General features: G+C 37.2%; 2 protein-coding genes across 2 annotated transcripts; one reads left to right on the top strand and one right to left on the bottom strand.

Annotated features, from left to right (window-relative positions):
* Nucleotides 1-288: 288 nt before the first annotated feature.
* On the bottom strand, nucleotides 289-8,557 carry LOC116404468 (uncharacterized hydrolase YugF-like). The gene is given in 11 exon segments (XM_031886893.1): nucleotides 289-915; nucleotides 5,980-6,045; nucleotides 6,307-6,368; nucleotides 6,371-6,401; nucleotides 6,574-6,666; nucleotides 7,044-7,133; nucleotides 7,238-7,333; nucleotides 7,634-7,683; nucleotides 7,767-7,864; nucleotides 7,982-8,076; nucleotides 8,292-8,557. Coding segments are annotated over 11 exon segments (1,014 nt in total). The 5' UTR covers nucleotides 8,469-8,557; the 3' UTR covers nucleotides 289-759.
* A 378-nt stretch (nucleotides 8,558-8,935) lies between these two features.
* Nucleotides 8,936-12,416, top strand: LOC101221706 (erlin-2-B). The gene is given in 10 exon segments (XM_011659099.2): nucleotides 8,936-9,199; nucleotides 10,193-10,313; nucleotides 10,395-10,462; nucleotides 10,535-10,556; nucleotides 10,559-10,593; nucleotides 10,679-10,837; nucleotides 11,144-11,290; nucleotides 11,774-11,988; nucleotides 12,089-12,197; nucleotides 12,285-12,416. Coding segments are annotated over 10 exon segments (1,044 nt in total). The 5' UTR covers nucleotides 8,936-9,082; the 3' UTR covers nucleotides 12,336-12,416.
* Nucleotides 12,417-12,668: the final 252 nt, after the last annotated feature.

The following is a 12,668-nucleotide window of genomic DNA, read 5'->3' as shown; positions in this document are numbered from 1 at the left end:
AAGAAAAGAAAATCAATAAAAAGAATTGAAAAAAAGAAAAGAAAACCAATAGAAATAATTGAGAAAAAAAAACCAATAGAAATAATTGAAAAACGGAAACGGGTGACACTACTTTTTTTGTTCCCAATAATTCTTTATAAAATGATAAACGTTTATATTTTTTTTAGAACAAGAAACAGAAAACGTTACCAAACACTTCTATTTCTTAAAAAGTGAACATAAACTGGAACGTTACCAAACGGACCCTTATTTTCTAAAAAAAAGTGAAAAAAATCCCATAATTCAAAATTGGTCCATAAAACTTTACCATAAACTTAGGATAAAAGATCCAATGAAGAAGGAACATCAATTTCGAAAGACCAAGGCCCCACCAAGACCACAACAATCCGAGAATCAAAATGAGATCATCTGGTTCCTTTCCCCAATACAGTGCACCATTCTAATGGACAGAATATTATTTACCTAATAACATAGACGGATAGAACTTCTTGATCGAAGATATATGTATCCATCAACTTAGGATTACTTGTCTTGATTTCGAGGGAGGGGTTTATTTCCACCATCATAAGGAAAAGGAAACAAGCAAGAGCAGATTTTTTGTTTGGGTTTATATTGACGACGTCATATTTTATTGGATTTCAAACATGTAGAGCACCTTCCAGCCCTCAGAAGAACACACGTCAGGGTTGAAAATCCATGAGCAGGGTGAAGCAAATTCGTTAATAAAATGAAGAAAATGTAAGCATGTGCAAAGAAGAATTATTCACTGTTAACAAACTGAACCTCTTTTCTGGAATCTTCATGAACAAATTGTGTAATCAATTTGGCAACAAGATTTGGCTTCTCAACATGAGGAAGGTGCCCGCATTCGGCTATTGGACGAATAACTGCATTTGGCAACTCACAGTGCAACCTCTGCATTGCATATTTCAACTAATGAGAAGTTATTCTATTTGTAACAATATTATTATATATGTTTCAATTCAAAAGACAAAAGACAACAAAGTATTTCACATTCAATCTCTATTTTGTTTCAATTACTTAGTTTCAAGGGGTTTGTCAGTCTGTTCTGTCAACCCAATTCAATTTCTATCCAAGTCTCATTTTTCAGAATTACAATAACACTTGTTATGATATATATATATATATATACATATGTCCTTTATTGTAATTTTACTTAGTCTCTAGGGTTTAGTTTATTCTCTATATAAATATGTAACATTGCTTTGACTCAATGAGAATAAGACATATACGTTTCTGAATTCTAAATTACATGGTATCAGAGCTCTCCATTAGGTTTGGAGTTTGGGTTACCTTCCGGTGACCATTTGTCAACCTCCATTAGGTTTGGAGTTTGGGTTACCTTCCGGTGACCATTTGTCGACACCGCCCATACCATAAGAAGCACCACCTCCGTCCGCCCAAGTCTGTCTTCGCCGATCGCCGGAAAACACCGCGCGTGACCTTCACGCGCCGCCGGAATCATCGTCACCTTCACCCACGCGCCGGCGCGTGAGAGCGCGTGAGAAGTCCGATTTGTCTTCTGTCTTCTGGCTTATCTCGAACCATTGTTTCCTACCAGTCTGTACCATTGGGTCTATCAAATAACATTCGGGTTTGACGAAAACCGAAGGTTACACGATTGGTTTTGTCTCTTTTTCCAATTTTGCAGCTGTTTGGATTGATTTTCTCTTTGTTCGAGTGGACTACAATCAACGTGTGACTTCAATATGGCCGACATAAAAAATTTGGTAGTCTCCAACGTTATTCCCTTGGCCTCTAAGATCACAGAACATAAGTTAAATGGATCCAATTATTACGATTGGCGTCGGACAATTTTATTTTATTTGAGAAGTACTGATATGGATGATCATATGACTGAAGATCCCCAAAAGATGCAAAGCAGAAGAAGGATTGGCTTCGTGATGATGCCCGTTTATATCTTCAGATCAAGAATTCAATTGAGAGTGAGATAATTGGATTGGTTGATCACTGTGAGTCTGTTAAAGAACTTTTGGAATTTTTGGATTTTCTATACTCAGGTAAAGAGCAAGTGCATAGAATGTTTGAAGTTTGTATGCAATTTTTTCGTGCGGAACAGAAAGCTGAGTCTGTCACCAGCTACTTTATGCGGCTTAAGAAGATCATTGCCGAGCTTGGCTTGTTGTTACCTTTTAGTCCTGATGTTAAAGTTCAACAAGTTCAACGAGAGAAGATGGCTGTTATGATTTTTCTGAATGGACTCTTACCTGAATTTGGAATGGCAAAGACACAGATTCTCTCTGACTCCAAGATTCCATCATTAGATGATGCCTTCACTCGAGTCCTTCGCATTGAAAGCTCTCCGACTAGTGTGTCTATTCCTCAACCCAGTAGTGCTCTCTTTAGCAAGAACAATAACCCTCGGGCACCTCAGAGGAATAGTACTGATCATCGAAAACCAGAGTCTGTAGAGATTGTTTGTAACTACTGTCGTAAGCCAGGCCATATGAAACGTGATTGTCGGAAATTGCTATATAAGAATAGTCAACGATCTCAACATGCTCAGATAGCCTCCACATGCGATATACCAGAGGCGTCAGTTACTATTTCTGCAGATGAGTTTGCTAAGTTTCAGAATTACCAAGAGTCATTACAAGCGTCATCTTCCTCTACTCCGATTGCATCCACTGTTGCCCCAGGTAATATAAAGTGTCTTCTTACATCATCTACCAAATGGGTCATAGACTCTGGTGCCACAGCTCATATGACAGGTAATTCTCACCTATTTTCTAGACCGTTGTCCCCTGCCCCTTTCCCATCTGTTACATTGGCCGATGGCTCCACATCTTCTGTTCTTGGCTCTGGCACTATTCACCTTACCCCATCCTTTTCTCTCTCTTCTGTGTTACATTTGCCTAACTTATCCTTTAATTTAATTTCTACTAGTCAACTTACTCATGACCTAAATTGTGTTGTCATGTTCTTTTCTGGTTATTGCTTGTTTCAGGATCGTGTGACGAAGAAGATTATTGGTAGAGGATATGAGTCAGGAGGCCTTTATTTCTTTGATCATCAAGTATCGCAAGCTGTGGCGTGTCCTGTCGTTCCCTCTCCTTTTGAAGTCCATTGTCGTTTAGGTCATCCATCTTTGTTTGTGTTGAAGAAACTTTATCCAGAATTTAGGTCTTTGTCCTCTTTAAATTGTGATTCGTGTCAATTTGCGAAATTTCATCGTCTTAGTTCGAGTCCTCGAGTCGATAAACGAGCAATTGCTCCATTTGAGTTAGTTCATTCTGATATTTGGGGTCCGTGTCCAGTTGTATCTCAAACAGGCTTTCGTTATTTTGTTACTTTTGTTGACGATCATTCTCGTCTAACTTGGTTATATTTAATGAAAAATCGTTCTGAGTTATTATCTCATTTTTGTGCCTTTCATACTGAAATAAAAAACCAATTTAATGTCTCTATCAAAACTTTGCGTACTGATAATGCGGGTGAATATTTTTCTCATTCTCTTGGCTCTTACTTGTGTGAAAATGGCATTATTCATCAATCTTCCTGTGCTGACACTCCATCTCAAAATGGTGTTGCAGAGCGGAAAAATAGGCATTTACTTGAAACTGCCCGTGCTTTATCGTTTCAAATGCATGTTTCAAAAATCTTTTGGGTTGATGCTGTCTCTACAGCTTGTTTTTTGATTAATAGAATGCCTTCCTCTGTTCTTAATGGTGAGATTCCCTGTCGTGTTCTTTTTCCTACCAAGCATTTGTTTCCTATTGCTCCTAAGATATTTGGTTGTGTCTGTTTTGTTCGTGACGTTCGTCCTCATCATACTAAGTTAGATCCCAAATCCTTGAAGTGTATCTTCTTGGGTTATTCACGTGTTCAAAAGGGTTATCGTTGTTATTGTCCTACCCTTAAAAGGTATCTGGTTTCACCTGATGTTGTCTTTTTTGAAGATACACCCTTTACTTCATCACCATCGAGTTTGTGTCAGGGGGAGGATGACAATCTTTTTATATATGAGGTTACCTCTCCCACACCATCCTTGTCTACTGATGTGTCTCCTTCCCGCCCGTTGATTTCTCAAGTCTACTCCCGACGACCTCCACCACAACCTTCAGACTCATGTCCTCCATCAATGCTTCCTTCTTCATGTGATCCAGCGCCAAGTGATGATCTTCCCATTGCTCTTCGCAAAGGTAAACGCAAGTGTACTTACCCCGTTTCTTCCTTTATTTCCTATCACCAGTTATCTCCCTCCACATATGCGTTTATTACGTCTCTTGAGTCCACATCTATTCCTAACTCTGTTCATGAAGCTTTGTCTCATCCTGGCTGGCAAAATGCAATGATTGAGGAGATGACTGCTTTAGATGATAATGGTACTTGGGATTTGGTATCTCGTCCTGCAGGAAAGAAGGCCATTGGTTGTAAATGGGTGTTTGCTGTCAAGATGAATCCTGATGGAACAGTGGCTCGTTTAAAGGCTCGCCTTGTTGCCAAAGGTTATGCTCAAATCTATGGCACTGATTATTCAGATACATTCTCTCCGGTTGCCAAGTTAACTTCCATTCGCCTATTTCTTTCCATGGCTGCTACCAATAAATGGTCGTTGCATCAACTTGACATTAAGAATGCTTTTCTTCACGGTGATCTTCAAGAGGAAGTTTATATGGAACAACCACCAGGGTTTGTTGCTCAGGGGGAGAGTGATAAAGTATGTCGCCTTCGAAAATCTCTGTATGGTTTGAAACAGAGTCCTCGTGCGTGGTTTGGTAAGTTTAGTCAAGCCCTTGTATGCTTTGGTATGAAGAAGAGTACATCTGATCATTCAGTTTTCTATCGCCGATCTGAGAAGGGTATAGTTCTACTAGTTGTATATGTTGATGATATTGTTATTACTGGAAATGATGTATTGGGTATTTCGTCTCTCAAAACTTTTCTTCAGGGTCAGTTTTATACAAAAGATTTGGGCCAATTGAAATATTTTTTGGGCATTGAAGTGATGAGAAGCAAGAAAGGTATTTATTTGTCTCAACGAAAATATGTACTTGATTTGTTGTCTGAAACAGGAAAATTAGGCGCCAAACCAAGTGGCACTCCAATGATGCCAAATCAGCAACTTGTTAAAGAAGGAGAATTATGTAAAGATCCTGAGAGATATAGGAGATTAGTTGGGAAGTTGAACTACTTAACAGTGACTCGACCAGACATTGCATATTCTGTAAGTGTTGTAAGTCAATTCATGTCTTCCCCTACAGTGGATCATTGGGCTGCAGTAGAGCAGATTTTGTGTTATCTAAAAGCTGCTCCTGGACGTGGGATCCTATACAAAGATCATGGACATACGAGAGTTGAATGTTTTTCTGATGCTGATTGGGCGGGGTCTCGTGAGGATAGGAGATCGACTTCTGGATATTGTGTCTTTGTAGGTGGAAACTTAGTTTCATGGAAGAGTAAGAAACAAAATGTTGTTTCTCGTTCGAGTGCTGAGTCAGAATATAGAGCTATGGCACAATCTGTGTGTGAAATAGTATGGATTCACCAACTATTATCTGAGATAGGCTTCAGTATTACCGTGCCAGCTAAATTATGGTGTGATAATCAAGCTGCACTTCATATTGCATCTAATCCAGTATTTCATGAAAGAACTAAACATATTGAGGTGGATTGTCACTTCATTCGTGAGAAAATCCAAGATGGGTTGGTGTCCACAGGATATGTGAAGACCGGAGAACAATTGGGAGATATTCTAACTAAAGCTTTAAATGGAACAAGGATAAGCTATCTGTGCAACAAGCTGGGCATGATCGACATATTTGCTCCAGCTTGAGGGGGAGTGTTATGATATATATATATATATACATATGTCCTTTATTGTAATTTTACTTAGTCTCTAGGGTTTAGTTTATTCTCTATATAAATATGTAACATTGCTTTGACTCAATGAGAATAAGACATATACGTTTCTGAATTCTAAATTACAACACTAACCACTCCAAGCTTGTAGCTGATGATTTGATCATCCTCACCCCATATAATAAGCGTTTTCTGCTTCACCTGTTGAACCAAAATGCACGTAACTCTCAGAAGTACCTAATGATTCTCAAATGTCGATATGATAATTGTCGAATGAACAATATGAAAATGACCTTAGAACAAAAAAACATTCCAACAACCCTTGATGAAAACGCCTACATAACTTGACGAGGAATGGAAACTTTTCCTTATGATCACCAATATATTTGCAATTTTCTAATTCAAAAAACAAGATACATTTTGCATTTTCCAACAACCATATTGCAAAAGAGTTGTGCTAACCTTTTCAATCTGGCTGCTGACTTTATATCCCCCACTTAACATAAAACTAACAGTCGCATCTCCCACCAAGGTAATAAACAATGCAGGCGGCCAATCTAATAAAATATAAGTAGAGTAGAAGGAGAACAGTCGAAGCAGGATGTAAGTCAATTGGTTATGGACATGACATTTTATCTTCATGTCAAGCAAAACTTCCAATATCACAAAATACACATCAAGTCAACAACTACATGATAAACATGCACCTTAATGTCGGGGAAAACTTACATTGGCCCAATCCAGGCTGGTACTAAATGGTATACCAGTGAAGGTCAAAACATTCACATATACGCGCAAAGGAATGCTCTTCAATAAAAATACCTGATAAAAAAGTTTAAAAAACTTATGACTTACATAGAAATCAGCAAACATAAGAAGTGTCTCCAAGACGATTTTTCAGAAAAGAAACAAGTGTAAAAATCTTCCCCCCTAGAAACTGTCAATTTCTTTGCAAAAAATCAAATTTGTAGATAAAAAATTAGTAGAACGATTCTCTCCCAGAAGATTTTAGCAGAAGAATTATCATGAAAGCATGTGGTGATGCAATAATGGTATGGTAAAATGGATGGGAAAGGATGTACAGATGAAGTAAATTTTGTGGTTTTGTAAATTGTAATTGCATAAAATCAATCTCTCATCAAATGTGCTTAGCATTGGCACACTTGATGTAATGTTCACAGAAGTAAGCAAAGTCTCACCCCAGCATAGGCAATCGATCTTGGTAAGGTAGCTAAGTTTCCTGTACCTTCTGCATATACACTTGCATCAATCAACACAAGCCTATCGACCTGAAATAATCTCGTTATATTGGACGGAAGACTCTCTGGAATGACTTTACATGAGGATATAACTTCAAATTTGTAGTCATAAATTCCAGCTGGTAGATACATACAGCTTCTGGATAATTGACAGCAAAATCAATAGCAACAGCAGCACCAAGGCTTGGTCCAACAATTACCATTGGCTTTTTAATATAAGATTTCCAAAGCTATAGTCAGCATAAGGGAAAACTTAATTAGTTTCAACATAACTGGACAAGATATAAGTGTGACTGATAATAAAGAATTATTCAGGAAAAAAAAAAAAAAACTTAAAGAGAACAGGAAAATAATGATTAATGCAAAAGCTTATAGCAATGATGAAAAAATAAAACAAGCCTATAAGTTATAACAATGAAGCAAGTGTCAGCATATTAAGATCATACAGGAAGGAAACAGAATTGGAATTGAAGAGAAATTTGCCCCAAATACATACAGGAAAACAATCTAAACAGGAGGGTTTTCATTACCTGATACAAATGAACACGTTTAGAAGTCACATCACATGGTGGGAGTCTTTCTATCACATGCAACTACGAAAATTAGAGAGAAAAAATGGTTTATCGATCAATGAATAGAGGAACACAAAGCAATTAGACAAACCTAAATCAGAGAAGCCCCAGCCAAGAATGTCGACAGCCCAAGTTTCTAAACCAGCTTCCTCAAGCAATGGATATGTGTATCTCCATTCTAAACAGGAGCTGAACAATAAGATGTGATGAACGAGGAAAAGATAAACTAATAACAATAATAACAGAACCAACAAACAGCGTTGTATTTATTTTACACGAATATTATTTCTAACTAGTGAAAGAAACCTGTCAAAGCCATGGAGAAGAACCACAGGACAGTCTTTGTTCTGTATTGACGGCTTAACGCAACTACTCATAATACAAAAATCCGAGAAGCTGACCTACATGCAGAGCAAGAACAATTCTTAGCTTAAAACCCCTTCGATTCAAAAGTCACATTAACAGGTAGAATTCCACAAAAAACATAGCTTGAACTTCCTCGAATTGAGAGTTTCTATTACAGTTTTCCCCAACCCATGTGAAATAATCATTAAATGATTGTTAAAACAACTAGCAAACGACGAAATGGTACGAGATTTTCCAGGTGTGAACTTACGGGTAGCCTCTGAATCCTTGAAGCGAGGTTTCGAGCAGATTGGTCTTTGATGTTGTAGACTTCTTTGGGAAGAAATGAAGGTAACTCGTTAAGGATAACACCCGGACGCTTCGGTTTCTTCCATTGAATGTGCAATGGAGCCGAGCCCCAAGTCGAAGCCATTGTTGGAGACAGCATCTTTGCTAATGGAAGCGCGGGCAAATGCAATTTTTCTTCCTCTCTCTATCCAAATCCAAATGGAGAGGCTGTTTTATTTTTCACGTGGAAGTTACAAACTACTCCTTCGTTTCTATCTTTTTGTTTGTTACTATTCAAACTTCACTCAACTTTACAATTATTTCACGTGGAAAGCCCTTTTGAGAAGGGTATGGTCCCTCCAATCATCAAAATTTGTTTTTGAAAAATTCTCATCATATCTATCTCTCCTAAAATTAACACCCACACAAACAAAATCATATCAATACCTATTGTAAACTCTAGGAACTAAATCATACCATTATTGCTGATAAAGTCTATTGATTGATGAGTAAGTGTCCATTTTAGGAACTAAATCAACCTTTAACGTAAAAGTGATGTTAAAAAAAATCTAAAAATACAAGAAATAGAAAGACATTTCTCCATTAATTTTATTTTCAGCCCAACGTGAAAGGTTAGGAGGTAAGAAATTCCTTTCTTGCAGCAGTTTTCTTTTTACCTTCCGTTAGCAAAACAGTATAAATTCAATCCGCCAATCAGAGTCTACACAAAACTCCACTAATTTGATTCAGTCTTCTCTACACCGAGACCGCGCCATGGATCGTAATCAGCCGCTGCAACCGCCATCTCCGCAGCCTCGTCCTCCAGAATCCGCCGGGAGTTCCTCATCCATACTCCTAGTTTTCGCCTCCTTCCTGGCCATCTTTTCCATGGTATATCTTATTCATTCCTTATCCAACTGCAAAACACGCTAGGTTTCGTGTTTTTGTTTCTGAAATTTCATTTTGATTTTCTTACGCCATAGATTCCGACAATTGATTTTTGATACACCGTCTTGTTTCTATTCTATCTGAGGTCAAAGTATTTTGTCTCAACTAGATGCGTTGATTCTTCGTCTATGTTTTTCTCCGTTGTGAAATGGAGTTAGAATGCTAATACGTTCGATTTTTACGTTGTTTGTTTTGGTAGTTAGTTTGTTGGTTTGATGTATTAAAGAATGCGTTTCTTCGATTTACAATAAGTTCATCAGTACTACTGTTTGATTGCATACTTGTTTGTTTACTTGTTTTTAAGTCATATCCAGTGCCGTATGTGGGAGTTACAGAGAGATTACCCAATTGATTAAAATACACATGGAGTAGTGCCATCGATGGAAACATCAAGCGTATGAGTATGAGATTCGCAAAATCCAATGATGTACTATTAAAAAATGAAGAAAGAAGTTTCTATCTAGTTTCTATTACAGAGTAGTCTTATGAATCTCTGATCTTCTTGTAGCTAGTTCGGCCATGGCTTTTAAATGTGGAGTCTGACATAGTTGAGAAATTTTGGCCAAATTTTGTCGTATAAGAAAAAAGGTTCAACAAATTGAAGCAAACAGCGGACGGTTTATGTAAACTTGATAAATTCTACGTTTCACACATGGCAGGTCTGCTAAGTTTAATATATAAAGTAGATTTTGGATCAGTATTAGTTTTCATAGGACAATCAACCGAGGGAAAGCACAATTGACAATTGGATCCGTACTAGTTGTCCAAATACTGATTAACATACACAAAACGTGGTCAAGAAGTTGTATCACCTTATAAATGTTTATTTGGCATTCCCATTTTTTGTGCCTAAGTGTGTACAATGAACAATTACAAAATCACTGTAACTTATCTGGTTGATTCTACTGGCTGTATAACTGTATTACATACATGTAGGTGCTCTTTCCATCTCAATCAAACTTGTCAAATAATCTTTCTATTTTACATCAAGTACCGGAGGGTCACGTGGGGGTATATTGGAGAGGAGGTGCCCTTCTGAAGACAATAACTGATCCAGGTTTAAGTCTCTCCTTCCTACCTTTTTTTGTTGTTATGCATATCGTATGTCCTTTTATTTTTTTCATGTTAAAAATTTCAGGTTTCCATCTGAAGTTGCCACTGATAACCCAGTTTGTGGCTGTTCAAGTGACCCTCCAGACCGATCAAGTAAGTTAGAATTTAACGTCGATTCTAGGATTTCAATATTTTGAAGATGTTCTAATTGATGTCCACATCCAGGTAAGGGACATTCCATGTGGTACTAAGGGGGTGTGATGATCAACTTCGAGAAAATAGAGGTGCAATTACTATGAAATTCCTTCACAATTATTGATGTTAGATTTTCATGTTTTTCATCTTAGTTGATAAGGATGCTACTTTCAGGTTGTCAATCGCCTCCGCAAAGAATATGTGTATGACACCCTGGTCAACTATGGTGTGAATTATGATAACATATGGATATATGATAAAATTCATCATGAGATCAATCAGTTTTGTAGCTCCCACAGTCTTCAACAAGTTTATATTGATGTCTTTGATCAGGTGTGTGCTTTTAAAGCCTTGCATCTTTTTATTTTCACAAACGGCTTGCAGAGCTGATAAGAGCACCGTGCGAATTGTAAACTCTAGCTAGTGAAATTGTCCACCTTGAGTATTTTGGCAACTTACTGCCTTATTTGTATTCATTTGTGCCAGATATTTTTCTTTTCTTCAGCTTTCCATTCTTTCAAGGAATCTGATTGAGGCTGTAAAAGCTTATGTTTCCATGAAACTTCTCGTATATTCTTTCTTGATTGGCATCAAGCGTTTCTTTAGTATGAATGATCCGTGACTGGTTTTCATGTTTAGATCGATGAAACAATGAAAGATGCCCTCCAAGGTGACTGTACACGTTATGCTCCTGGTATTGAAATAGTCAGTGTTCGTGTAACCAAACCTACCATCCCAAATTCTATCAGAAAGAACTTTGAAGACATGGAAGTGGAACGTACAAAGGTACATCTCTAACATGGGAAACCAACTTTATTCTCGTTTTGTTTGAGTTTCAAACAAGGTATAAATCAGAGGCTCACAAAGGCTAGTGCTGAAAGTATGTGCCTTGTATTAAGTGTATTGTTGGTTCTTTAGTCTTACACGTCATAATAATTCAAAATAGAGTTTACCTCTTTAATTAAAAAAATTAGCATGAATACCTGTGAAGGTGTATTTTAGGTCCACAATATTCATATGAATAACGTTTTGAACCAAAGTTCATTAGACGATTCTTAGAGCTTTAGAAACCTAGAAACCCATATTTTCATGCTACTTCTTAATGTTTTGGACCAAATTTCGTCCAAATTTACACCATTTAGTGCTTTATGCAGCTAGAAACCTAAAGTTCATCCTTTCAAGACTTTTATTATAATTATTATTATTATTTCAATAAAATACATATTTCTGCTTGTATTTATTCTAATGAATCTTGGCATACTTGGATAGGTTCTAATTGCCGTAGAGAGCCAAAGGGTAGTAGAGAAAGAAGCAGAGACCAAAAAAAAAATGGCAATTAGCGAAGCCGAGAAGAATGCTAATGTTAGCAGGATCCTCATGGAACAGAAATTGATGGAGAAGGAGAGTTCCAGGAGACAACAAGAAATTGATAACCATATCTATCTTGCTCGTGAAAAGAGTCTCGCGGATGCCAATTATTACCGGTACTTTCTCATTTTGCTTTCAAAGTGAGGAATGAATGCCTGTTGCACCGATACCGAATACCTAATGACATAAATGTTCTCTCATCTTCCTTCTTCTCAGTGTACTAAAAGAAGCTGAAGCTAACAAGTTGAAGCTTACACCCCAGTTTCTTGAGCTAAAATTTATCGAGGCCATTGCTGATAATACAAAGATTTTCTTCGGGGACAAGGCACGTTCTGTTTTCTTGCTTATACTGTCATACATCACATGCATTGATGCCTAGGACCTAACTCAGTAGCTTTGCTTCTTCTTCTAGGTTCCAAACATGATTTTCGATCAGAGGTTGCTTGGAAACTTCCTGCATTAGGTGGCAGAAAATGAATCAAGAAAAGCCTCTGGAGAGGAAGATTTAGAAATGTAATCCAAGATTTATCTTCTAATGGTCAGGTACATACGTAATCTCTCCTCTTTTTCTCAACATTATTTTTGGAAGTTGACTAATAAGTTCAAAGTCAAGATTTAGGAAGAATTCTTTTTGTGGTACGTATCGGAAGCAAGAATAGCTTCTTTCTTTAAATTTTCAAGGAAATCTGTTTACTTTCCGTAGGGCAATTTTGACATCTTAATAGAATTTCGTTAAGTTATTTTGGTCCTCTACTTCTTTGAAATTGGTTAAATAATAACAATTCTCATGAAAAAC

Source organism: Cucumis sativus, chromosome 6 (genome assembly GCF_000004075.3).
Source record: "Cucumis sativus cultivar 9930 chromosome 6, Cucumber_9930_V3, whole genome shotgun sequence".
NCBI lineage: Eukaryota > Viridiplantae > Streptophyta > Magnoliopsida > Cucurbitales > Cucurbitaceae > Cucumis > Cucumis sativus.
The sequence above is the reverse complement of the archived record's forward strand: the minus strand, read 5'-3'. Positions and strand labels throughout refer to the sequence as shown.